This window comes from Chiloscyllium punctatum, chromosome 31 (genome assembly GCF_047496795.1).
Source record: "Chiloscyllium punctatum isolate Juve2018m chromosome 31, sChiPun1.3, whole genome shotgun sequence".
NCBI classification, from domain to species: Eukaryota; Metazoa; Chordata; class Chondrichthyes; order Orectolobiformes; family Hemiscylliidae; genus Chiloscyllium; species Chiloscyllium punctatum.
In genome coordinates, this window is record NC_092769.1 from 74009181 (window position 1) to 74036580 (window position 27400).

Here is a 27400-nt window from a genome sequence, read left to right on the forward strand (position 1 = left end):
TCTCTGTCACCTGCTCCAGCCCCTACACCCTCTCCCTATCTCTGTAACCCCCTCCAGCCCCTACACCCCCTCCCTATCTCTGTCACCCCTCCAGCCCCTACACCCCCTCCCTATCTCTGTCACCCCCTCCAGCCCCTACACCCCCTTCCTATCTCTGTCACCCCCTCCAGCCCCTACACCCTCTCCCTATCTCTGAAACCCCCTCCAGCCCCTACACCCCCTCCCTATCTCTGTAACCCCCTCCGGCCCCTACACCCCCTCCCTATCTCTGTCACCCCGCTCCAGCCCCTACACCCTCTCCCTATCTCTGTAACCCCCTCCCTATCTCTGTCACCCCCCTCCAGCCCCTACACCCCCTCCCTATCTCTGTAACCCCCTCCAGCCCCTACACCCCCCTCCCTATCTCTGTAACCCCCTCCGGCCCCTACACCCCCTCCCTATCTCTGTCATCCCCTCCAGACCCTACACCCCCTCCCTATCTCTGTCACCTCCTTTAATCCCATGATCCCCTCTCTCTGGGAGTGGGGACTGTGCTTCTAGCTGTCTGGGATCCTGAGGTGAAGGATCCCCTTCCCTGAACCTCTCCACCTCTCATTCCCTCCCCCTCCCTCTCCCTCTGAATAAAAGATGCTCCTGAACCTGCAGATGTTGAAGGCCAGTCGACTGGGGAGTGGGGTTGGAGGGATGGGCTTCTCTCTCCTGACAGTGCTACCTAATTGCCAGTTGTTGTTGCCTCATGGAACACCCTCAGTCCTTCTGAAGGCCAGACGCCCTATCTCGATGCCTTGACATGGAGCACCCACTACAGACAGGGGTACACAGAGAGGACGGGATCCATCGGGTTTTGGGAACAGCCACTTTATTAGTCACAACGTTTATCCTTTACATCCGGCTCCATTGCCCTGGAAACCGGCCCGCGCCCCGTTCCCACCCACCCCCCGGCGAGGGGGCACCCCCCCCTCAGAGGAGGGCGCAGAAGAATTTCTTCTCTCGAAAGGGGTTCTCGGAGGTTGGCACGGGGGTGATCAGAGGGTCCTCACAGGAGTGGGCATCGCAGTACGCCATCAGGTCAGCTGCTGTTTTCGAAACCTGGTCCGGGAGGGGTCAGGGGAGATGGGGGGGAGAGAGGGACAATGGGGGGGGGTCGGGGGTCGAGGGGAGGGGGGGATGTCAGAGGAGGGAGAGAGAGGGGAGAGTGGGGGGGTCGGGGGCAGAGAGAGGTGAGAGTGGTGGGGGAGAGAGGGGAGAGTGGGGGGGTCGGAGGAGAGGGGAGAGAAGGGGGAGAGTGGTGGGGGAGAGAGGGGAGAGTGTGGGGTCGGGGGCAGAGAGAGGTGAAAGTGGTGGGGGAGAGAGGGGAGAGTGGTGGGGGAGAGAGGGGAGAGTGTGGGGTCGGGGGGAGAGGGGAGGGGGGATGTGAGAGGGGGGGAGAGAGAGGGGAGAGTGGTGGGGGAGAGAAGGGAGAGTGGGGGGGTCGGGGGGGAGAGAGGAGGGGGGATGTGAGAGGGGGAAGAGAGGGGGGAGAGTGGGGGGGGAGAGAGGGGAGAGTGGTGGGGACGAGAGGGGAGAGTGGTGGGGGAGAGAGGGGAGAGGGGAGAGAAGGGGGAGAGTGGTGGGGGAGAGAGGGGAGAGTGTGGGGTCGGGGGGGAGAGGGGAGGGGGGAGAGAGAGGGGAGAGTGGTGGGGGAGAGTGGGGGGTCGGGGGGGAGAGAGGAGGGGGGATGTGAGAGGGGGGAGAGTGGGGGGGGAGAGAGGGGAGAGTGGTGGGGACGAGAGGGGAGAGTGGTGGGGGAGAGAGGGGAGAGGGGAGAGAAGGGGGAGAGTGGTGGGGGGAGAGTGGGGGGTTCGGGTGGAGAGGGGAGAGAAGGGGAAGAGTGGTGGGGGGAGAGAGGGGAGAGTGGTGGGGGAGAGAGGGGGAGAGTGGTGGGGGAGAGAGGGAGAGGGGAGAGAAGGGGGAGAGTGGTGGGGGAGAGGGGGGGAGAGCGGGGGTGGGAGAGGGGAGAGTAGGGAGGAAGAGAGTTGGGGGAGAGTAGGGGGGGAGAGAGAGAGGAGAGTTGGCGAGGAGAGAGAGAAGAGAGTGTGGGGGAGAGAGAGGGAAGAGAGTGTGTGGAAGAGAGAGGGGAGAGTGGGGGGGAAGGGGAGGGGGGAGGGAAAGGGGGAAAGTGAGGATGAGAGGGGAGAGATAGTGGAAAGAGGGGTGAGAGGGGGAGTGGGGGGGAGAGAGAGAGGAGAGTTGTGGAGAGAGAGGTAAGTGTGGGGGGAGAGGGGGGAGTATGGAGGAGGAGAGAGGGGAGAGAGGATTGGAGGACAGTGGGGGGGAGAGAATGGGGGGAGAGAGAGGAGAGAATGGGGGAGAGAGGAGAGAGAATGGGGGGGAGAGGAGAGTGTTGGGGAGAGAGTGGGTGGAGGATTGGGCAAGAGGGATGGGGATGAGTTGGGGTGAGTTGGAGGAGGAGTTGGGGGGAGTTGGTGAGTAATGGGAGAAGGAGGGGGAGAATTTAGGAGAGGGAAGGGGGGAAGTTGGAGGGAGGTTTGTGAGGGAGAGCATTTGGTGGCAGAGAGTCAGGGAGGGAGAGTTGTGGGTGAGGTTGGAGAAAAATAGAACAGTTTTATTATCATCTCCTTGTGGGGCTCGGCAGGGTGGATCCCAGGAAGGTTTTCCCATCCCACCCTCCCCAACTGCACCCCTTCCCTCTCTCCCCCCACCACCAAACCCACTTCCAGGCCCTTGGGAGTCCAGACCCAAGGGAATCACAGGCCCACAGTTAAGGGGTCGGCCATTTTGGAATGAGGGTGTGGCGATCCTCTCCGTACCAGGATTGCCAAGGAGCTGGTCACTATCCGGTAAAAAAATCCAAAGTTGAAATCCTGCCTCAGTAATTTTGACGGTGAGACCGTTTGGTTAAAATCCCACCTGGGTCACTACCACCCCTTCAGGGACGGAACTCTGCCACCCTTATCCCGTCTGGGCCTACATGTGACTCCAGGCCTCACAGCCTCAGCGGGGCAGTAGGAGTATACTTAAGAGGGAAATCAGGAGGGCGAAAAGGGAACATGAGATAGCTTTGGCAAACAGGGTTGAGGAGAATCCAAGGAGATTCCACAAAATGTTAATGACAAAGAGTAACTCAAGCCCCTTAAAGATCACCAAGGCGGCCTATGTGTGGAACCGCAGGAGATGGGGGAGATACTTAATAAGTATTTTGCGTCAGTGTTTACTGTGGAGAACGACATGGAAGCCAGAGAATTTGGTGAAATAAATACTGACATCTTGCAAAATGTCCAGATTACAGAGGAGGAAGTGCTGGATGTCTTGAAACGGTTAAAGGTGGATAAATCCCCAGGACCTGATCAGGTGTACCCGAGAACTCTGTGGGAAGCTAGAGAAGTGATTGCTGGGCCTCTTCCTGAGATATTTGTATCATCGATAGTCACAGGTGAGGTACCGGAAGACAGGAGGTTGGCAAACGTGGTGCCACTGTTTAAGAAGGGTGTTAAAGACAAGCCAGGGAACTATAGACCGGTGAGCCTGACCTCAGTGGTGGGCAAGTTGTTGGAGGGAATCCTGAGGGACAGGATCTACATGTACTTGGAAAGGCAAGGACTGATTAGGGATAGTCAACATGATTTGGATGCGAGCATAAGAGGTACAGTTCGTAAGTTTGCAGATGACACCAAAATTGGAGGTGTAGTGGACAGCGAAGAGGGTTACCTCAGATTACAACAGGATCTGGACCAGATGGGCCAATGGGCTGAGAAGTGGCAGATGGAGTTTAATTCAGATAAATGCGAGGTGCTGCATTTTGGGAAAGCAAGTCTTAGCAGGACTTATACACTTAATGGTAAGGTCCTAGGGAGTGTTGCTGAACAAAGAGACCTTGGAGTGCAGGTTCATAGCTCCTTGAAAGTGGAGTCGCAGGTAGATAGGATAGTGAAGAAGGTGTTTGGTAAGCTTTCCTTTATTGGTCAGAGTATTGAGTACAGGAGTTGGGAGGTCATGTTGCGGCTGTACATGATGTTGGTTAGGCCACTGTTGGAATATTGTGTTCAGTTTTGGTGTCCCTGCTATAGGAAGGATATTGTGAAACTTGAAAGGGTTCAGAAAAGATTTACAAAGACGTTGCCAGGGTTGGAGGATTTGAGCTACAGGGAGAGGCTGAACAGGCTGGGGCTGTTTTCCCTGGAGTGTCGGAGGCTGAGGGGTGACCTTATAGAGGTTTATAAAATCATGAGGGGCATGGATAGGATAAATAGACAAAGTCTTTTCTTTTGGGGTGGGGGAGTCCAGAACTAGAGGGCATAGGTTTAGGGTGAGAGGGGAAAGATATAAAAGGGACCTGAGGGGCAACCTTTTCACACAGAGGGTGGTACGTGTATGGAATGAGCTGCCAGAGGATGTGGTGGAGGCTGGTACAATGATAACATTTAAGAGGCATTTGGATGGGGGTATGAATAGGAAGGGTTTGGAGGGATATGGGCTGGGTGCTGGCAGGGGGGACTAGATTGGGTTGGGATATCTGGTCGGCATGGACGGGTTGGGCCGAAGGGTCTGTTTCTGTGCTGCGTGCCCTCTGGAAGGTTGGTGACCCTGGGGAATAAAGGGTGGGAGCAGAGGGGCTGCTCCCGGTTCAGGAAGGCGGGGTCCTCGCCTGCCTCCTCAAGGGGCATTTAGGGACAGGGCGGGAACGGATCACACTCAACGAGGAGACGAGGAGGATAGGCCTCTCTGGAGGCCTCAGTCTGTGTGAGGGGAGTGGCCCAATCCTGGGGACGGGGGAGGGGAAGGAAGGGAACAATCCCAGACGGAGAATCTGTGAGGTTGTAGGCAGGGGGAGGGGAAGTAGAAATACTTCCCCCGCCCCCCCACCTCACAGAGCTGTTGAGGTCAGGAACAGTCCGATCCCAGCAACAACGGATGTTGGGCAGGGAATGGCGACAGGAAAGAGCTGGGGGTACCCAGCATGGTGTGTGAGGGGGCCGAATGGCCTCCCCTAGTACTACAGGCCCTTCGGTCCCCAGATGGGGGAAGGGGGCAGTCGCATTAACATCTTATCCTGGGATTTTCCAGTCTGTCCCCGGGAAGCTTTATTTACCTTGATCCTGTACATGCTGGCTTCGATTTTCAGCTGCTCCACCAGTTTCCGGGCCTGGGCAATGCTCATTGTGCTGTTCACTGGTGTATCCCCTTTAGGCATTCTCCTGGACATCAGACAGAGAGAGAGAGAGAGAGAGAGAGAAACAAACAATGGTGGGGGGGTGGGGGAGGAGAGAGACAGAGGGAGAGAGAGAAAGAGGGAGAGACAGAGGGGGAGAGAGAGAGACACACACACAGTGGGGAGAGAGAGAGAGAGACAGAGAGACAGGGAGAGAGAGAGACATGGGGGGAGAGAGAGAGAAAAACAGGAGAGAGAGAGACGGGGAGAGAGAGAGGGGGGGGAGAGAGAGACACGGTGGGGAGAGAGAGAGAGGGAGACAGAGAGACAGGGAGAGAGAGAGAGAGAAAAACAGGAGAGAGAGAGATGGGGAGAGGGGGGGGGAGAGAGAGAGAGACACGGTGGGGAGAGAGAGACAGAGAGACAGGGAGAGAGAGAGACATGGGGGGAGAGAGAGAGAAAAACAGGAGAGAGAGAGACAGGGAGAGAGAGGGGGGGGGAGAGAGAGAGAGACACGGTGGGGAGAGAGACAGAGAGAGAGAGACAGAGAGACAGGGAGAGAGAGAGACATGGGGGGAGAAAGAGAGAAAAACAGGGGAGACAGAGGGGGAGAGAGAGACACGGTGGGGAGAGAGAGAGACACGGTGGGGAGAGACAGAGAGAGAGACATGGGGGGGAGAGAGAGAGAAAAACAGGGGGAGAGAGAGACGGGGAGAGAGAGACAGAGGGGGAGAGAGAGAGAGATGGGGAGAGAGAGAGACATGGTGGGGAGAGAGAGAGACAGACAGACAGGGAGAGAGAGAGGGACAGAGAGATAGAGACAAACAGAGAGTCAGAGACAGAGAGAGACAGAGACAGAGCCAGAGCCAGAGAAAGTAACAGAGACAGAGAGAGTGAGAGACAGACAGAGAGAGAGAGAAAGAGAGACAGTTAGAGACACTGGGTTACCCTCCAACACCTCAAACTCTCCACCTGTCCACTGCATAGAAAGAGGCGCTACAGAAATTCATCAAAGATCCTCCAGCACCATCTTCCAAACCCACAACCATGTCCATCTGGAGTCATAGAGACGTACAGACCCTCCGGTCCAATTTGACCGGATATCCCAACCTAATCTAGTCCCATTTGCCAGCATTGGGCCCATATCCCTCCAAACCCTTCCTATTCATATACCCATCCAAATGCCTCTTAAATGTTGTCATTGTACCAGCCTCCACCACTTCCTCTGGCAGCTCATTCTATACACGCACCACCCTCTGGGTGGAAAAGTTGCCCCTTTTATATCTTTCCCCTCTCACCCTAAACCTATGCCCCCTAGTTCTGGACTCCCCCACCCCAGGGAAAAGACCTTGTCTATTTATCCTATCCATGCTCCTCATAATTTTGTAAACCTCTATAAGGTCACCTCTCAGCCTCCGACGCTCCAGGGAAAACAGCCCGAGCCTGTTCAGCCTCCCCCTGTAGCTTAGACCCTCCGACCTCCTTGTGAATTAATGTTTCACAACATCCTTCCTTTGGTGGGGAGGCAAGAATTATCGAGAAGGACAAGGGGCAGCAGATACATGGGAACACCACCCCCCACGGCTTCCCCTCCGATCCCCTCACCATCCCGACTTGGGAAACATCTCAGCCGTTGCTTCAGTGGCGCTGGGTCAGCATCCTGGGATTCTCTCCCTGAGGGACATTGTGTGGGATTCTCTCCCTACACCACACGGACTGTGCTTCAAGAAGGCAGTTCACCAACTGGGGGGCAAGTAGGGACCAGGCAGTGACCCCCACCTTCCCCCAATTTGAAAGAAAGTAATCCAAACCTGTGCCCATCCAGTCTGACTCAGTGTTGACTATTCGCCCACAGTAGGCTTGACAGTCAACAGTTTCCCCATCACCGTTGACCTACTTCCCATGATGCACTGGGCCTCTCCGGTTCCCCATCCCCCGCCCACCCCCAACATCTCCCTCCTAAATAAACCCTGGGGTCTCCAATGGCAGATGTAGGCCTGAAGTCACATTGGGACAGCAGGAGGCCATTCGGTCCTCTTCTGACTGGCATTGTTTTGACCATCTTCCTGATTCTCGACAGCGTTTCCCCCGTGAGTAAATGACCGCCGCATCTTTGGAAATGATTGCGCAGAAATGATGTCCATTGTAGGTCATTCAGCCCTCCTAACCACGCGGTACCAAACTGTAAGGTCGCGGCCAGTCAGATTTCTCTACCTTCCCATGATCACCCTCTCACTTTGAGTCATAGAGTCATCCAGCACAGAAACAGACCCTTCAGCCCATCCAGTCCATGCTGACTATCATCCCAAACTAAACTAGGTTGGGATATCAGGTCGGCATGGACGGCTTGGACCGAAGGGTCTGTTTCCGTGCTGTACATCTCTATGACTCTATGACCCGCCTGCTCCTGGCCCATATCCCTCCAAACCCTTTCCTGTTCATATCCTTATCCAAATTAAACATTGCAACTGCATCCACCACTTCCTCAGGAGGTTCATTCCACACATGCACCACCCTCTGTGTAAAAAATCTGCCCCCAGTGTCTTTTTAAAATATCTCTCCTCTCACCTTAAAAATGTGTCTTGAAATCTCCCCACCCTGGGGAACAGACACCTTCCAATTAACCCCGACTACATCCCTCATTATTTTATAAACCTCAAAAGGTCACCTCTCAACCTCCTACACTCTGGTGAAAACAGTCCTGGCCTATCCAGCCTCTCCTTATAACTGAAACCCTCCATTCCCGGCAACATCCTGGTAAATCTCTCCTGAACCCCCTCAGGTTTAATAATCTCCTTCCTGTAACAGGGCGACCAGAACTGGGCACAGTACTCCAGACGAGGCCTCACCAATGTCCTGTACAACCCCAACGTGACGTACCAACTCCTGTACGCAAAGGACTGAGCAATGAAGGCAAGTGAGCTAAACACCTTCTTAACCCCCCAGTCTACAAGTGATGCAAACTTCAAAGAATTATGTCCCTAAACCCCTCGGTCCCTCTGTTTGAGAACACTACCTGAGGCTGCACCATTAAACCCCACTCTTATGTGTTTTACCAAACTGCAACACCTCACATTTACCCAAATTAAACTCCATCTGCCACTCCTCAGCCCATTGACCCAATTGATCAAGATCCCTTTGTAATCTTCAATAAGCACCTTCACTGTCCACTCTGCCACCAATTTTGGTTTCATCCACAAACTTACTGACCATGTCTTCTATACTCTAACCTAAATCATTTATATAAATGACAAACAAAAGTGGACTCAGGCCTGATCCCTGTGGAACATCTCTGGTCATAGGCCTCCAGTCGGAAAAGCAACCCTCCCCTATCACCCTTTGTCTCCTGCCATTGAGCCAATTTTGTATCCAATTGGCAAGCTCTCCCTGAATACCACGTGGTATAACGTTACGAATGGGTCCATCTTGCAAAACCTTGTCAAAGGCTTTACTAAAGTCCAAGTAAACAATACCACTGTGTGTGAGTGTGCCTGTGTGTGTCAGTGTGAGTGTGACTCTGTGCGTGTGTGTCAGTGTGAGTGTGACTCTGTGTGTGTGTGTCAGTGTGAGAATGCCTGTCTGTGTGAGTGTGTGTGTCAGAGTGAGTGTGACTCTGTGTGTGTGTGTCAGTGTGAGTATGCCTATGTGTGTGCGTCAGAGTGAGTGTGACTCTGTGTGTGTGTCAGAGTGAGTGTGACTTTGTGTGTGTGTGTGTGTCAGTGTGAGTATGCCTGTCTGTGTGTTTCTGAGTGTGTGTAACTCTGTCTGTGTGTGTGTGTCAGTGTGAGGGTAACTCTGTGTGTGTCAGTGAGTGTGACTCTGTGTGTGTGTGTCAGTGTGAGTATGCCTGTCTGTGTGTATCCAAGTGTGTGTGACTCTGTCTGTGTGTGTGTGTCAGTGTGAGTATGACTGTGTGTGTGTGAGTACGTAGTGTGCGAGGGACAGTTTAGTGAACTGTAGTGAGGGGTGAGGTGAAGGAGGGACTCCAAGTGGGCTGGAGTTGGGTGGGTAATGGTCAGCCTCTCTGCCTTCATCTATCCTCTTGCTTACTCGTTTAAAACAAATCCTACACCCAAGGGAAAAGATAGAATGCGGTGGGGCGGCGGGGTAGGGAGACTGAGGCGTTTGAGAAATGAATTGGGGAGGGGGAGGGGGGAGTGGGATGGAGTGGGGGTAAAGGGTGAGGGGATTCGGGAGGGGGCAAGAGGATGGGAGAAGGAGGAGGGAGGGGTGAGGGGGAGGTGATGGAGAAGGGAATGGGAGGGGAGGGGGAGAGGGGGGGGAGGGGGAGGCCCAGATTCCCAACGCCCTCAGGGTGTTTTCCTCCTGTGGAGTAATTCCGCCGAAGGCCACATGGGAGAGGTGTTCATGGAGGTCTTGACTCATCAGGACAGCGGCTGGATTGGGAGGTGCTGGAGATCAACTCTGGTTAGACCCTTCAGCTTCCCCACCCCCTCACAAATCCTTCCTAACCCACTCTTCTCCCATTGGCCAAGTAACCCATCCTTTCTCTGGCCTACCCTTCCTTTCCAGCCAATCCAAATGCAGATAGGCCCAGACCTTGGATTAGCTGATTCTTGGTGGCCCAATCAGGAGCCTCGTGGCCCTGGCCCTCCCCTTCCGTGGGTCAATAACAAATTGACCGAATGGCCAAACAAACATTAGACCAAAACAAATAAATTACAAATGACCAAAGAAACCCGTCGTTGGAGAACATGCTCTGTCAGAATGGATGCAGTGGCTGACCAATGGTAATTGGGGATTCCTTGGTAATGGATCTGTTGGGTCAAGGTTATGGGTTGGCCTGTCCACGGGGCATCAAGTTTCTGTGATCTCCTCTGTTACACCCTGCGGCCTTTAACTTGACTGCGCCCTCCCAGCCCCTGCACCAACCCCCTGACCCATCCAGGTGGTCCATCTTCTACTATTACCATGATCCACACACCTCTAGCCCCCTTTGAGCCACACCCTCACCTCACCCCTCACTTCAGTTCACAAAACTGTCTCTCACACACTCTGGACTCTCACCCACACAGGCACACTCACTCGGACACGCACACAGACAGCCACACTCACACTGACACACACAGTCACACTCACACTGACACACACAGTCACACTCACACTAACACTCACACAGGCACACACACAGTCACACTCACACTGACACACACACAGACACACACTCACAGTCACACTCACTCTGACACACACACACAAACACACAGTCACACAGGCACACTCACAGTGACACACACAGGCACATGCACATACACACGCTCTGACACACACACAGGCACACTCACACACAGTCACACTCACACTGACACTCACACAGGCACACTCACACACAGTCACACTGACACTCACACAGGCACACTCACACAGGCACACTCACACTCACACTAACACTCACACAGACACACACAGGCACACTCACACAGTCACACTGACACACACAAGCACACTCACACACAGTCACACTCACACAGACACACACGCTGACACACACACACAGTCACACTGACACACACAGGCACACTAACACACACATAGACACACACAGTCACACTCACACGGACACTCACACAGGCACACACAGTCACACTCACACAGACACACACACAGTCACACTCACACTGACACTCACACAGGCACACTCACAGTGACACACACAGGCACATGCATGTACACACACTAATGCCACACTCACTCTGACACACACAGGCACACTCACACGCAGTCACACTCACACTGACACTCACACAGGATCACTCGCATGCAGTCACACTGACACTCACACAGGCACACTCACACAGACACATACACAGTCACACTCACACTGACACACACAGTCATACTCACACTGATCCTCACACAAGCACAGTCACATTCACACTGACACACACACAATCACACTCACTCCGACACTCACACAGGCACACACACAGTCACACTCACACTGACACACACACAGTCACACTCACACTGACCCACACACACACAGACACACACACAGTCACACTCACTCTGACACACACACACAAACACACAGTCACATAGGCACACTCACAGTGACACACACAGGCACATGCACATACACTCACTAATGCCACACACACTCTGACACACACACAGGCACACTCACACACAGTCACACTCACACAGGCACACTCACACACAGTCACACTGACACTCACACAGGCACACTCACACAGGCACACTCACACTCACGCTGACACTCACACAGGCACACTCACACAGTCACACTGACACACACAGGCACACTCACACACAGTCACACTCACACAGACACACACGCTGACACACACACACAGTCACACTGACACTCACACAGACACACTAACACACTCACATAGACACACACAGTCACACTCACACAGGCACACACAGTCACACTCACACTGACACACACACAGTCACACTCACACTGACACTCACACAGGCACACACACACAGTCACACTCACTCTGACACACACACACACAAACACACAGTCACACTGACACACAGGCACACTCACAGTGACACACACAGGCACATGCATGTACACACACTAATGCCACACTCACACTGACACTCACACAGGCACGCACACACAGTCACACTCACACTGACACACACAGTCATATTCACACTGACACCCACACAGGCACACTCACACACACACACTGACACACACACACAGTCACACTCACAGTCACACAGGCACACTCACACACAGTCACACTCACACAGACACACACACAGTCACACTGACACACACTGTCACACTCACACTGACACACACAGTCACACTCACACTGACACTCACACAGGCACACACACAGTCACACTCACACTGACACACACAGTCACACTCACACTAACACTCACACAGACACACACACAGTCACACTCACTCTGACACACAGTCACACAGGCACACTCAGTGACACACAGGCACATGCGCATACACACACTAATGCCACACTCACTCTGCCCACACACAGGCACAATCACACACAGTCACACTGACACTCACACAGGCACAGTCACACTCACACTGACACTCAAACAGACACACACAGGCACACTCACAGAGTCACACTGACACACACAGGCACACTCACACAGACACACATGCTGACACACTCACACACAGTCACACTGACACTCACACAGGCACACTAACACACTCACATAGACACACACAGTCACACTCACACTGACACACAGGCACACACAGTCACACTCACACTGACACACACACAGTCACACTCACACTGACACTCACACAGGCACACACACACAGTCACACTCACTCTGACACACACACACAAACACACAGTCACACACACACAGTCACACTCACACTGACACTCACACAGGATCACTCGCACATAGTCACACTGACACTCACACAGGCACACACACACACAGTCACACTCACACTGACACACACAGTCATACTCACACTGACACTCACACAGGCACAGTCACACTCACACTGACACACACAGTCATACTCACACTGACACTCACACAGGCACACTCACACACACCCACTGACACACACACAGTCACACTCACACTAACACACACAGACACACTCACACAGTCACACTGACACACAGGCACACTCACACAGACACACACACACACAGACACACACACAGTCACACTGACACACACAGTCACACTCACACTGACACACACAGTCACACTCACACTGACAGTCACACAGGCACACACACAGTCACACACACTGACACACACAGTCACACTCACACTAACACTCACACAGACACACACACAGTCACACTCACTCTGACACACACACACAAACACACAGTCACACAGGCACACTCACAGTGACACACAGGCACATGCGCATACACACACTAATGCCACACTCACTCTGACACACACACAGGCACACTCACACACAGTCACACTCACACTGACACTCACACAGGCACACTCACACAGGCACAGTCACACTCACACAGACACTCACACAGACACACACACAGGCACACTCACATAGTCACACTGACACACACAGGCACACTCAGACACACACACAGTCACACTCACACTGACACTCACACAGGCACAGTCACATTCACACTGACACACACAATCACACTCACACCGACACTCACACAGACACACACACAGTCACACTCACACTGACACACACACAGTCACACTCACACTGACACACACACAGACACACACACAGTCACACTCACTCTGACACACACACAAACACACAGTCACACTGACACACAGGTACACTCACAGTGACACACACAGGCACACGCATGTACACACACTAATGCCACACTCACTCTGACACACACACACAGGCACACTCACACAGGCACACTCACACACAGTCACACTGACACACACAGTCACACTCACACAGACACACACACGCTGACACACACACACAGTCACACTGACACTCACACAGGCACACTAACACACTCACATAGACACACACAGTCACACTCACACTGACACTCACACAGGCACACACAGTCATACTCACTCTGTCACACACAAAAACACACAGTCACACTGACACACAGGCACACTCACAGTGACACACACAGGCACACGCATGTACACACACTAATGCCACACTCACTCTGACACACACAGGCACACTCACACACAGTCACACTGACACTCACACAGGCACACACACACAGGCACACTCACACACAGTCACACTGACACTCACACAGGCACACACACACAGGCACACTCACACTGACACACACAGTCATACTCACACTGACACTCACACAGGCACAGTCACACTCACACTGACACAGACACACTGACACACACACAGGAACACTCACAAACAGTCACACTCACACTGACACACACAGTCACACTCACACTGACACTCACACTGACACACTCATATTGACACTCACAGACACTCACACACACTCACTGACACTGACACACACACAGGCACATTCACACACAGTCACACTCACACTGACACACACACAGGCACACTCACACACAGTCACACTGATACTCACACAGGCACACTCACACATAGTCACACTGACACTGACACAGTTCACATTCATACTGACACCAACACAGTCACACGGGTACACAAGTACTCAGTCACACTCACACAGAGTCAAATTTATACTGACGCACACTCTCATAGACAAAGATACAGACACACATCGGCCCTCATATCGACATGCTCTCAAACACACACACAGGCACACTCACACACAGTCACACTGACACTCACACAGGCACACACACACAGGCACACTCACACTGACACACACAGTCATACTCACACTGACACTCACACAGGCACAGTCACACTCACACTGACACAGACACACTGACACACACACAGGAACACTCACAGTCACACTCACACTGACACACACAGTCACACTCACACTGACACACTCATATTGACACTCACAGACACTCACTCACACTCACTGACACTGACACACACACAGGCACATTCACACACAGTCACACTCACACTGACACACACACAGGCACACTCACACACAGTCACACTGATACTCACACAGGCACACTCACACATAGTCACACTGACACTGACACAGTTCACATTCATACTGACACCAACACAGTCACACGGGTACACAAGTACTCAGTCACACTCACACAGAGTCAAATTTATACTGACGCACACTCTCATAGACAAAGATACAGACACACATCGGCCCTCATGTTTGACATGCTCTCAAACACACACACAGACACGCACACGTACACACAGAGATACACACACGTGTGCGCGCACAGACACAGACACAGACACACACACACAGACACACACAGCCTGACACAGGCATCGCCTCGCCCCACACCCACACTCACACCCCCACCCCCCAGTCCCTGTACCACAGGTCATGGTCTGTGTACCCACCAGCCCTCACCACCTCCCCTCTCTGACTGAATTCGTTCATCCCCCCCTCCCCTCCAGCCCCTCCTTCAGGAACAAACCTCACCCCCTTTTTCGGACACAGCCCCTCCATCACCACTTCACCAAACGGTCTCCCCAATGACCTCACCTAACCCCCTCCCCCCACCAGAAAAATCTCCCTCAGCCCACTCCTCCCCCTACCTCAACCCTCCCTCTGTGTCCCCCTCCCACCCCTCACCCCTCACCGTGCCCCAGTCTGCCTCGCCCATTCTCTGCCCGCGACTGGAGTGAGGGGCAGGGAGGATGCTGAGGAGGATTGCGTGTGGGGGGGGGGGGGGGGGGGGGGTGCTGGGTGGTGGGGGATGGAGAAGAGACACAGGACAAGGACACAACCCCCCCCCCCCCCCTCCCAACATCCTACCTCAACAAAAGAGCAGGGTTTCTCACTGCACTTGCTGGACGATGTGGTCTGATGCACCCACCTCTTCAATGATGAGACGGACACAGAGAATGGCACCGGGAGATTGGAGGACAGACCAAAGGCAGCAGTGTTGTCAGGATCTTCTGGGGGTTGCCCTGGATAAGGGGCAGAGGGGACGGGGGGGTGGGGGGAACAGAGGCAGGAAGGCTGCCGATTCTAGAAGGTGCCGTCTACCAAATGGCTGTCTCTCTTTCTCTCACACACTCCGTCTCTCTCTTTTTCTCACACTCCCTCTCTCTCTCTCAATCTGACTCCCTATCTTATCTCTTCCACTCTCTCTCTCTCCTTTCCCACTCTCTCAATCTGCCTTCCTCCCTCACACAATCGATCTCTCCCTTTTATCTATTCCACACACTCACTCTGTCTCAATCTCTCCCTATCTCTGTTCCACTCCCTCCCTCTCTCTCTCTCTCTCTCTCCCTCTCTCTTGTTCTCTCGATCTCTCCTTCTCTCACACACAATCTCTCTACCTCTCTCACAATCTCTCTCTCTCTCCTCTCTCTCTCTCTCTCTCTCTGAGCTCTCGGTTACAGAATCCCCTCGGTCCTCTGCAGCAGACACCGGGGTTGGGGGGTGGGGTGGTGGGGAGGTGGGGTTTGCCTGGAGCTGCCCTCCCTCTCTGGGAGCTGACGGGAGATGGTTGTGGCGGCAGGAGAGGATGGAGAGAGAGGGGGGGTGGGGGGGGGGGGGGGGATGGGGGGACCTGGGGAGGTTAGATCAAGCCAGCCCAGTCTCGAGCTGCTGCCTCTGCATCTGTGAGGTGCTGCTGAGTGAGCAGATACTGGGTTCGGGAGCGATCAGTCTCTGTCTGTGAGAGACCGAGAGAGAGAGAGACAGAGAGAGACAGAGAGAGAGAGGGACAGAGAGAGAGGGACAGACAGAGAGAGAGGGACAGAGAGAAAGAGAGAGTGAGAGGGACAGAGAGAGAGGGACAGACAGAGAGACAGAGAGAGGGACAGAGAGAGAGAGAGAGAGGGAGGGACAGAGAGAAAGAGAGAGTGAGAGGGACAGAGAGAGAGGGACAGACAGAGAGACAGAGAGAGGGACAGAGAGAGAGAGAGAGAGAGAGGGAGGGACAGAGAGAAAGAGAGAGAGAGACAGAGAGGGCGGGACAGAGAGAAGGAGAGAGAGGAACAGAGAGAGAGAGAGAGGGACAGACAGAGAGAGAGAGACAGAGAGGGAGGGACAGACAGAGAGAGAGAGAGAGAGACAGAGAGGGAGGGACAGAGAGAAAGAGAGAGAGAGACAGAGAGGGCGGGACAGAGACAAGGAGAGAGAGGAACAGAGAGAGAGAGAGAGGGACAGACAGAGAGAGAGAGACAGAGAGGGAGGGACAGACAGAGAGAGAGAGAGAGAGACAGAGAGGGAGGGACAGACAGAGAGAGAGAGACAGAGAGGGAGGGACAGAGAGAAAGAGAGAGAGAGACAGAGAGGGCGGGACAGAGAGAAAGAGAGAGAGAGGGACAGACAGAGAGAAGGACAGACACAGAGAGAGAGAGAGGAACAGAGGGACAGAGAAAGAGAGACTGAGACACAGAGCAAGAGAGGGACAGAGAGACTCAGGGACAGAGAGACCCTCCCAGTTGACTGGTGGGCGGGAGGGGGGGGTGGGAAGGGGTGAGCATCAGGCACTCTGCGGCCTGACTGGCTGCAGACAATGTTCCTGCATCTCTAAGTCTCACAGAGCGAGAGGTAGAGAGTGAGAGGGGATTGGACAGACGGGAGAGAGGAGAGAGAAAGGAAAGGGAAGGAGGGGGGGCTGAGGGGGAGCGAATTGGCTGGTCTTTGGGTGGGGTGGGGGGGGTTGTGTGTGGGGAGGATGGGAAATTGACTCTATAGGGGAGAGGAGGTTTGGATTGGGGGCGTGGGGTGTGAGGGAATGGTAGGAGGGTGGAAGGGGAAAGGTAGGAGGGTGTTGGGGTAAAGGTAAGAGGGTGGAGGGGGAAGGGTAGGACGGTGGAGGGGGAAGGATTGGAGGGTGGAGGGGGAAGGGTAGGAGGGTGGAGGGGGAAGGGTAGGAGGGTGGAGGGGAAGGGTATGAGGGTGGAGGGGGAAGGGTTGGATGGTGGAGGGGGAAGGGCGAAGGATAGGAAAGTGGAGGGGGAAGTGTAGGAGGGTGGAGGGGGAAGGATAGGAGGGTGGAGGGGAAGGGTTGGAGGGGACAAGGGGGAAGGGGTGGAGGGTGGACGGGAAGGGTAGGAGGGTGGAGGGAAAGGGTTGGAGGGTGGAGAGAGAAGCAGAGGAGGGTGGAGCGGGATGGGTTGGAGGGGATTGGGGGAAGGGTTGGAGGGTGGAGGGGAAGGGTTGGAGGGTGGAGGGAGAAGCATAGGAGGGTGGAGGGGGTAGGGTTGGGGGGGAAGGAGGAAGTGTAGGAGGGTAGGGGGGAAGGGTAGGCGGGTGGAGAGGGAAGAGTTGCAGGGTGGAGTGGGAAGGGTTGGAGGGTGATGGGTTGGAGGGTGGTGGGGGAAGGGTAGGAGGGTGGAGGGAGAAGGGTAGGAGGGTGGAGGTGGGAAGGGTTGGAGGGTGAAGGGGAAAGTGTTGGAGGGTGGAGGGGGAAGGGTAGGAGGGTGGAAGGGGAAGGGTAGGAGGGTGGAGGGAGAAGGGTAGGAAGGTGGAGGGGGAAGGGTTGGAGGGTGGAGGGCGAAGTGTTGGAGGGTGGAGGAAGAAGGGTAAGAGGATGGAGGCGGAAGGGTAGGAGGGTGGAGGGGGAAGGGTAGGAGGGTGGAGTGGGAAGGGTTGGAGGGTGGAGGGGGAAGGGTAGGAGGGTGGAGGGGAAGGGTTGGAGGGGGAAGGGGAAGTGTAGGAGGGTGGAGGTGGAAGGGTAGGAGGGTGGAGGGGGAATAGTTGGAGGGTGGAGGGGAAGGGTAGGAAGGTGGAGTGGGGAAGGATTGGAGGGTGGAGGGGGGAGGGTGGAGGGAGAAGGGTAGGAGGGTGGAGGGAGAAGGGTAGGAGAGTGGAGTGGGCAGGTTGGAAGGTGGAAGGGGTAGGGTAGGAGGGTGGAGGGGGAAGGGTAGGAGGGTGGAGTGGGCAGGGTTGGAAGGTGGAGGGGGAAGGGTAGGAGGGTGGAGGGAGAAGGGTTGGAGGGTGGAGGGAGAAGGGTTGGAGGGTGGAGGGGAAGGGTTGGACGGGGAAGGGGGAAGGGTTGGAGGGTGAAGTGGGAAGGGTAGGAGGGTGGAGGGGAAGGGTAGGAGGGTGGAGGGGGAAGGGTTGGAGGGGATAAGGGGGAAGTATAGGAGGGTGGAGTGGGAAGGGTAGGAGGGTGGAGTGGGAAGGGTAGGAGGGTGGAGGGAAAGGGTAGGACGGTGGAGGGGAAGGGTTGGAGAGGGAAGGGGGAAGTGTAGGAGGGTGGAGGGGAAGGGTAGGAGGGTGGAGGGAGAAGCGTAGGACGGTGGAGGGGAAGGGTTGGAGAGGGAAGGGGGAAGTGTAGGAGGGTGGAGGGGAAGGGTAGGAGAGTGGAGGGGAATGGTAGGAGGGTGGAGGGAAAGGGTAGGAGGGTGGAGGGGGATGGGTTGGAGGATGGAGGGGGATGGGTTGGAGGGTGGAGGGGGAAGGGTTGGAGGGTGGAGGGAGAAGGTTTGGAGGGTGGAGGGGGAAGTGTAGGAGGGTGGAGGGGGAAGTGTAGGAGGGTGGAGGGGAAGGTGTGGAGGGGGAAGGATAGGAGGGTGGAGGGGAAGGGTTGGAGGGTGGAGGGAGAAGCATAGGAGGGTGAAGGGTTGGAGGGTAGTGGGGGAAGGGTAGGAGGGTGGAGGGAGAAGGGTAGGAGGGTGGAGGGAGAAGGGTAGGATGGTGTAGGGGGAAGGGTTGGAGGGTGGAGAGGGAAGGGTAAGTGGGTGGAGGGGGAAGGGTAGGTGGGTGGAGGGAGAAGGGTTGGAGGGTGGAGGAGGGAAGGGTTGGGGGAAAGGGTTGGAGGGTGGAGGGGGAAGAGTTGGAGGGTGGAGGGTAAAGGTTTGGAGGGTGATGGGTTGGAGGGTAGTGGGGGAAGGGTAGGAGGGTGGAGGGAGAAGGGTAGGAGGGTGGAGGGAGAAGGGTAAGTGGGTGGAGGGAGAAGGGTAGGTGGGTGGAGGGAGAAGGGTTGGACGGTGTAGGGGGAAGGGTTGGACGGTGGAGGGGGAAGGGTAGGTGGGTGGAGGGAGAAGGGTTGGAGGGTGGAGGAGGGAAGGGTTGGGGGAAGGGTTGGAGGGTGGAGGGAGAAGGGCAGGAGGGTGGAGAGGATATGGTACGAGGGCGGAGGGGGAAGGGTTGGAGGGTGGAGGGGGAAGGGTAAGACGATGGAGGAGGTATGGTAGGAGGGCAGAGGGGAAGGGTTGGAGGGGATAAGGGGGAAGGGTTGGAGGGTGGAGTGGGAAGTGTAGGAGGGTGGGGGGGAAGGGTCGGAGGGTGGAGGGAGAAGCGTAGGAGGGTGGAGGGGAAAGGTTGGAGGGGTAAAGGGTGAAGGGTAGGAGGGTAGAGGGGGAAGCGTAGGAGGGTGGAGGGGAAAGGTTGGAGGGTGGAGGGGGAAGGGTAGTAAGGTGGAGGGGTGAAGAGTTGGAGGGTGGAGGGGGAAGGGTAGGAGGGTGGAGTGGGGAAGGTTATGACGGTGGAGGGAGAAAGGTAGGAGGGTGGAGGGGAAAGGGTAGGAGGGTGGAGTGGGCAGGGTTGGAAGGTGGAGGGGGAAGGCTAGGAGGGTGCAGGGAGAAGGGTTGGAGGGTGGAGGTGTGAAGGGTTGTAGGGGCGGGGGAAGAGTTGGAGGGTGGAGGGGGTAGGGTATGAAGGCGGAGGGGGAAGGGTTGGAGGGTGGAGGGGGAGGGTTGGAGAGTGGAGGGGAAGGGTTGGAGGGGGGAAGGGGGAAGGGTTGGAGGGTGGAGGGGGATGGGTAGGACGGTGGAGGGGGAAGTGTTGGAGGATGGAGGGGGAAGGGTGGAGGGGGAAGGGTTGGAGGGTGTAGGGTGAAGGATTGTAGGGTGGAGGGGAAGGGTAGGAGGGTGGAGGGGGAAGGGTTGTAGGGTGGAGGGGGAAGGGTAGGATGGTGGAGGGGGAAGTGTTGGAGGGTGTAGGGTGAAGGGTAGGAGGGTGGAGTGGGAAGGGTTGGAAGGTGGAGGGAGAAGGGTTGGAGTGTGGAGGGGAAGGGTAGGAGGGGGAAGGGGGAAGGGTTAGAGGGTAGAGGGGGAAGGGTACGAGGGTGCAGGGGGAAGGTTTGGAGGGGGGAAGGGTTGGAAGGTGGAGGGAGAAGGGTTGGAGGTTGGGGAGGCAGGGTAGGAGGGTGGAGATGGAAGGGTTGGAGGGTGGAGGGGAAGGGTTGGAGGGGGGAAGGGGAAGGGTAGGAGGGTGGGGGGAAGAGGTGCAGGATGGAGGTGGAATGGTTATGGAGGGGGGAAGGGTAGGAGGGTGGATGGGGAAGGGTAGGAGGGTGGAGGGGGAAGGGTTGGGGGGAAGGGGGAAGGGTTGGAGGGTGGAGAATGAAGGGTAGGAAGGTGGAGGGGCAAGAGTTGGAGGGAGGAGGGAAAAAGGGAGAAGGATAGGAGGGTGAGTCAACAGCGCAAGGGTCACTCACTGTGTAACCGTACAGAGTCAGGGTTTATTCAGCAGGGTAAGGGTCACTCACTGTGTAACCGTACAGAGTCAGGGTTTATTCAGCAGGGTAAGGGTCACTCACCGTGTAACCGTACAGAGTCAGTGTTTATTCAGCAGGGTAAGGGTCACTCACTGTGTAACCGTACAGAGTCAGTGTTTAGTCAGCAGGGTAAGGGTCACTCACTGTGTAACCGTACAGAGTCAGGGTTTATTCAGCAGGGTAAGGGTCACTCACTGTGTAACCGTACAGAGTCAGTGTTTATTCAGCAGGGTAAGGGTCACTCACTGTGTAACCGTACAGAATCAGTGTTTATTCAGCAGGGTAAGGGTCACTCACCGTGTAACCGTACAGAGTCAGTGTTTATTCAGCAGGGTAAGGGTCACTCACTGTGTAACCGTACAGAGTCAGTGTTTAGTCAGCAGGGTAAGGGTCACTCACTGTGTAACCGTACAGAGTCAGTGTTTATTCAGCAGGGTAAGGGTCACTCACCGTGTAACCGTACAGAGTCAGTGTTTATTCAGCAGGGTAAGGGTCACTCACTGTGTAACCGTACAGAGTCAGTGTTTAGTCAGCAGGGTAAGGGTCACTCACTGTGTAACCGTACAGAGTCAGGGTTTATTCAGCAGGGTAAGGGTCACTCACTGTGTAACCGTACAGAGTCAGTGTTTATTCAGCAGGGTAAGGGTCACTCACTGTGTAACCGTACAGAATCAGTGTTTATTCAGCAGGGTAAGGGTCACTCACTGTGTAACCGTACAGAGTCAGTGTTTATTCAGCAGGGTAAGGGTCACTCACTGTGTAACCGTACAGAGTCAGTGTTTATTCAGCAGGGTAAGGGTCACTCACTGTGTAACCGTACAGAGTCAGTGTTTATTCAGCAGGGTAAGGGTCACTCACTGTGTAACCGTACAGAGTCAGTGTTTATTCAGCAGGGTAAGGGTCACTCACTGTGTAACCGTACAGAGTCAGGGTTTATTCAGCAGGGTAAGGGTCACTCAGTGTGTAACCGTACAGAGTCAGTGTTTATTCAGCAGGGTAAGGGTCACTCACTGTGTAACCGTACAGAGTCAGGGTTTATTCAGCAGGGTAAGGGTCACTCACTGTGTAACCGTACAGAGTCAGTGTTTATTCAGCAGGGTAAGGGTCACTCACTGTGTAACCGTACAGAGTCAGGGTTTATTCAGCAGGGTAAGGGTCACTCACTGTGTAACCGTACAGAGTCAGTGTTTATTCAGCAGGGTAAGGGTCACTCACTGTGTAACCGTACAGAGTCAGGGTTTATTCAGCAGGGTAAGGGTCACTCACTGTGTAACCGTACAGAGTCAGTGTTTATTCAGCAGGGTAAGGGTCACTCACTGTGTAACCGTACAGAGTCAGGGTTTATTCAGCAGGGTAAGGGTCACTCACTGTGTAACCGTACAGAGTCAGTGTTTATTCAGCAGGGTAAGGGTCACTCACTGTGTAACCGTACAGAGTCAGGGTTTATTCAGCAGGGTAAGGGTCACTCACTGTGTAACCGTACAGAGTCAGGGTTTATTCAGCAGGGTTAGGGTCATTCACTGTGTAACCGTACAGAGTCAGGGTTTATTCAGCAGGGTAAGGGTCACTCACTGTGTAACCGTACAGAGTCAGGGTTTATTCAGCAGGGTAAGGGTCACTCACTGTGTAACCGTACAGAGTCAGTGTTTATTCAGCAGGGTAAGGGTCACTCACTGTGTAACCGTACAGAGTCAGGGTTTATTCAGCAGGGTAAGGGTCACTCACTGTGTAACTGTACAGAGTCAGTGTTTATTCAGCAGGGTAAGGGTCACTCACTGTGTAACCGTACAGAGTCAGGGTTTATTCAGCAGGGTAAGGGTCACTCACTGTGTAACCGTACAGAGTCAGTGTTTATTCAGCAGGGTAAGGGTCACTCACTGTGTAACCGTACAGAGTCAGTGTTTATTCAGCAGGGTAAGGGCCACTCACTGTGTAACCGTACAGAGTCAGTGTATATTCAGCAGGGTAAGGGTCACTCACTGTGTAACCGTACAGAGTCAGTGTTTATTCAGCAGGGTAAGGGTCACTCACTGTGTAACTGTACAGAGTCAGGGTTTATTCAGCAGGGTAAGGGTCACTCACTGTGTAACCGTACAGAGTCAGTGTTTATTCAGCAGGGTAAGGGTCACTCACTGTGTAACCGTACAGAGTCAGTGTTTATTCAGCAGGGTAAGGGTCACTCACTGTGTAACCGTACAGAGTCAGGGTTTATTCAGCAGGGTAAGGGTCACTCACTGTGTAACTGTACAGAGTCAGTGTTTATTCAGCAGGGTAAGGGTCACTCACTGTGTAACCGTACAGAGTCAGGGTTTATTCAGCAGGGTAAGGGTCACTCACTGTGTAACCGTACAGAGTCAGGGTTTATTCAGCAGGTTAAGGGTCACTCACTGTGTAACTGTACAGAGTCAGGGTTTATTCAGCAGGGTAAGGGTCACTCACTGTGTAACCGTACAGAGTCAGGGTTTATTCAGCAGGGTAAGGGTCACTCACTGTGTAACCGTACAGAGTCAGGGTTTATTCAGCAGGGTAAGGGTCACTCACTGTGTAACTGTACAGAGTCAGTGTTTATTCAGCAGGGTAAGGGTCACTCACTGTGTAACCGTACAGAGTCAGGGTTTATTCAGCAGGGTAAGGGTCACTCACTGTGTAACCGTACAGAGTCAGGGTTTATTCAGCAGGGTAAGGGTCACTCACTGTGTAACCGTACGGAGTCAGGGTTTATTCAGCAGGGTAAGGGTCACTCACTGTGTAACCGTACAGAGTCAGGGTTTATTCAGCAGGGTAAGGGTCACTCACTGTGTAACCGTACAGAGTCAGTGTTTATTCAGCAGGGTAAGGGTCACTCACTGTGTAACCGTACAGAGTCAGGGTTTATTCAGCAGGGTAAGGGTCACTCACTGTGTCACTGTACAGAGTCAGTGTTTATTCAGCAGGGTAAGGGTCACTCACTGTGTAACCGTACAGAGTCAGGGTTTATTCAGCAGGGTAAGGGTCACTCACTGTGTAACCGTACAGAGTCAGGGTTTATTCAGCAGGGTAAGGGTCACTCACTGTGTAACTGTACAGAGTCAGTGTTTATTCAGCAGGGTAAGGGTCACTCACTGTGTAACCGTACAGAGTGAGGGTTTATTCAGCAGGGTAAGGGTCACTCACTGTGTAACAGTACAGAGTCAGGGTTTATTCAGCAGGGTAAGGGTCACTCACTGTGTAACTGTACAGAGTCAGTGTTTATTCAGCAGGGTAAGGGTCACTCACTGTGTAACCGTACAGAGTCAGGGTTTATTCAGCAGGGTAAGGGTCACTTACTGTGTAACTGTACAGAGTCAGTGTTTATTCAGCAGGGTAAGGGTCACTCACTGTGTAACCGTACAGAGTCAGGGTTTATTCAGCAGGGTAAGGGTCACTCACTGTGTAACTGTACAGAGTCAGTGTTTATTCAGCAGGGTAAGGGTCACTCACTGTGTAACCGTACAGAGTCAGGGTTTATTCAGCAGGGTAAGGGTCACTTACTGTGTAACCGTACAGAGTCAGTGTTTATTCAGCAGGGTAAGGGTCACTCACTGTGTAACCGTACAGAGTCAGTGTTTATTCAGCAGGGTAAGGGTCACTCACTGTGTAACCGTACAGAGTCAGTGTTTATTCAGCAGGGTAAGGGTCACTCACTGTGTAACCGTACAGAGTCAGTGTTTATTCAGCAGGGTAAGGGTCACTCACTGTGTAACCGTACAGAGTCAGTGTTTATTCAGCAGGGTAAGGGTCACTCACTGTGTAACCGTACAGAGTCAGTGTTTATTCAGCAGGGTAAGGGTCACTCACTGTGTAACCGTACAGAGTCAGGGTTTATTCAGCAGGGTAAGGGTCACTCACTGTGTAACCGTACAGAGTCAGGGTTTATTCAGCAGGGTAAGGGTCACTCACTGTGTTACCGTATAGAGTCAGGGTTTATTCATCAGGGTAAGGGTCACTCATTGTGTAACTGTACAGAGTCAGGGTTTATTCATCAGGGTAAGGGTCACTCACTGTGTTACCGTATAGAGCCCGTGTTTAGTCAGCAGGGTAAGGGTCACTCACTGTGTTACCGTATAGAGCCAGTGTTTATTCAGCAGGGTAAGGGTCACTCACTGTGTAACCGTACAGAGTCAGTGTTTATTCAGCAGGGTAAGGGTCACTCACTGTGTAACCGTACCGAGTCAGGGTTTATTCAGCAGGGTAAGGGTCACTCACTGTGTAACCGTACAGAGTCAGTGTTTATTCAGCAGGGTAAGGGTCACTGTGTAACCGTACAGAGTCAGTGTTTATTCAGCAGGGTAAGGGTCACTCACTGTGTAACCGTACAGAGTCAGGGTTTATTCAGCAGGGTAAGGGTCACTCACTGTGTAACCGTACAGAGTCAGTGTTTATTCAGCAGGGTAAGGGTCACTCACTGTGTAACTGTACAGAGTCAGTGTTTATTCAGCAGGGTAAGGGTCACTCACTGTGTAACCGTACAGAGTCAGGGTTTATTCAGCAGGGTAAGGGTCACTCACTGTGTAACCGTACAGAGTCAGGGTTTATTCAGCAGGGTAAGGGTCACTCACTGTGTAACCATACAGAGTCAGTGTTTATTCAGCAGGGTAAGGGTCACTCACTGTGTAACCGTACAGAGTCAGTGTTTATTCAGCAGGGTAAGGGTCACTCACTGTGTAACCGAACAGAGTCAGTGTTTATTCAGCAGGGTAAGGGTCACTCACTGTGTAACTGTACAGAGTCAGTGTTTATTCAGCAGGGTAAGGGTCACTCACTGTGTAACCGTACAGAGTCAGTGTTTATTCAGCAGGGTAAGGGTCACTCACTGTGTAACCGTACAGAGTCAGTGTTTATTCAGCAGGGTAAGGGTTACTCACTGTGTAACCGTACAGAGTCAGGGTTTATTCAGCAGGGTAAGGGTCACTCACTGTGTAACCGTACAGAGTCAGTGTTTATTCAGCAGGGTAAGGGTCACTGTGTAACCGTACAGAGTCAGTGTTTATTCAGCAGGGTAAGGGTCACTCACTGTGTAACCGTACAGAGTCAGGGTTTATTCAGCAGGGTAAGGGTCACTCACTGTGTTACCGTAGAGTCAGTGTTTACTTAGCAGGGTAAGGGTCACTCACTGTGTAACTGTACAGAGTCAGTGTTTATTCAGCAGGGTAAGGGTCACTCACTGTGTAACTGTACAGAGTCAGTGTTTATTCAGCAGGGTAAGGGTCACTCACTGTGTAACTGTACAGAGTCAGTGTTTATACAGCAGGGTAAGGGTCACTCACTGTGTAACTGTACAGAGCCAGTGTTTATTCAGCAGGGTAAGGGTCACTCACTGTGTAACTGTACAGAGTCAGTGTTTATTCAGCAGGGTATGGGTCACTCGCTGTGTAACTGTACAGAGTCAGGGTTTATTCAGCAGGGTAAGGGTCACTCACTGTGTAACTGTACAGAGTCAGTGTATATTCAGCAGGGTAAGGGTCACTCCCTGTGTAACTGTACAGAGTCAGTGTTTATTCAGCACGGTAAGGGTCACTCACTGTGTGACCGTACAGAGTCAGTGTTTATTCAGCAGGGTAAGGGTCACTCACTGTGTTACCGTATAGAGCCAGTGTTTATTCAGCAGGGTAAGGGTCACTCACTCTGTAACCGTACAGAGTCAGGGTTTATTCAGCAGGGTAAGGGTCACTCACTGTGTAACCGTACAGAGTCAGTGTTTATTCAGCAGGGTAAGGGTCACTCACTGTGTAACCGTACAGAGTCAGGGTTTATTCAGCAGGGTAAGGGTCACTCACTGTGTAACCGTACAGAGTCAGTGTTTATTCAGCAGGGTAAGGGTCACTCACTGTGTAACCGTACAGAGTCAGGGTTTATTCAGCAGGGTAAGGGTCACTCACTGTGTAACCGTACAGTGTCAGTGTTTATTCAGCAGGGTAAGGGTCACTCACTGTGTAACCGTACAGAGTCAGTGTTTATTCAGCAGGGTAAGGGTCACTCACTGTGTAACCGTACAGAGTCAGTGTTTATTCAGCAGGGTAAGGGTCACTCACTATGTAACCGTACAGAGTCAGGGTTTATTCAGCAGGGTAAGGGTCACTCACTGTGTAACCGTACAGAGTCAGTGTTTATACAGCAGGGTAAGGGTCATTCACTATGTAACCGTACAGAGTCAGGGTTTATTCAGCAGGGTAAGGGTCACTCACTGTGTAACCGTAC

The 27400-nt window shown here is 53.7% G+C and overlaps 1 protein-coding gene across 2 annotated transcripts; it reads right to left on the reverse strand.

Moving 5' to 3' along the window:
- Positions 1-842: 842 nt before the first annotated feature.
- Positions 843-16254, reverse strand: gng3 (guanine nucleotide binding protein (G protein), gamma 3). Of its 2 annotated transcripts, none has more exons than XM_072551071.1 (3): positions 15596-16254; positions 5090-5195; positions 843-1089 (listed from the first exon to the last, which is right to left on the reverse strand). In XM_072551071.1, the coding sequence occupies exons 2-3, from the start codon at positions 5189-5191 to the stop codon at positions 961-963; spliced, it is 231 nt and encodes a 76-aa protein (XP_072407172.1). In that variant the 5' UTR covers positions 5192-5195; positions 15596-16254; the 3' UTR covers positions 843-960. The 2 variants fall into 2 exon arrangements, with proteins under 2 accessions (XP_072407172.1, XP_072407171.1); XM_072551070.1 differs by having other exon boundaries at positions 15535-16251.
- Positions 16255-27400: the final 11146 nt, after the last annotated feature.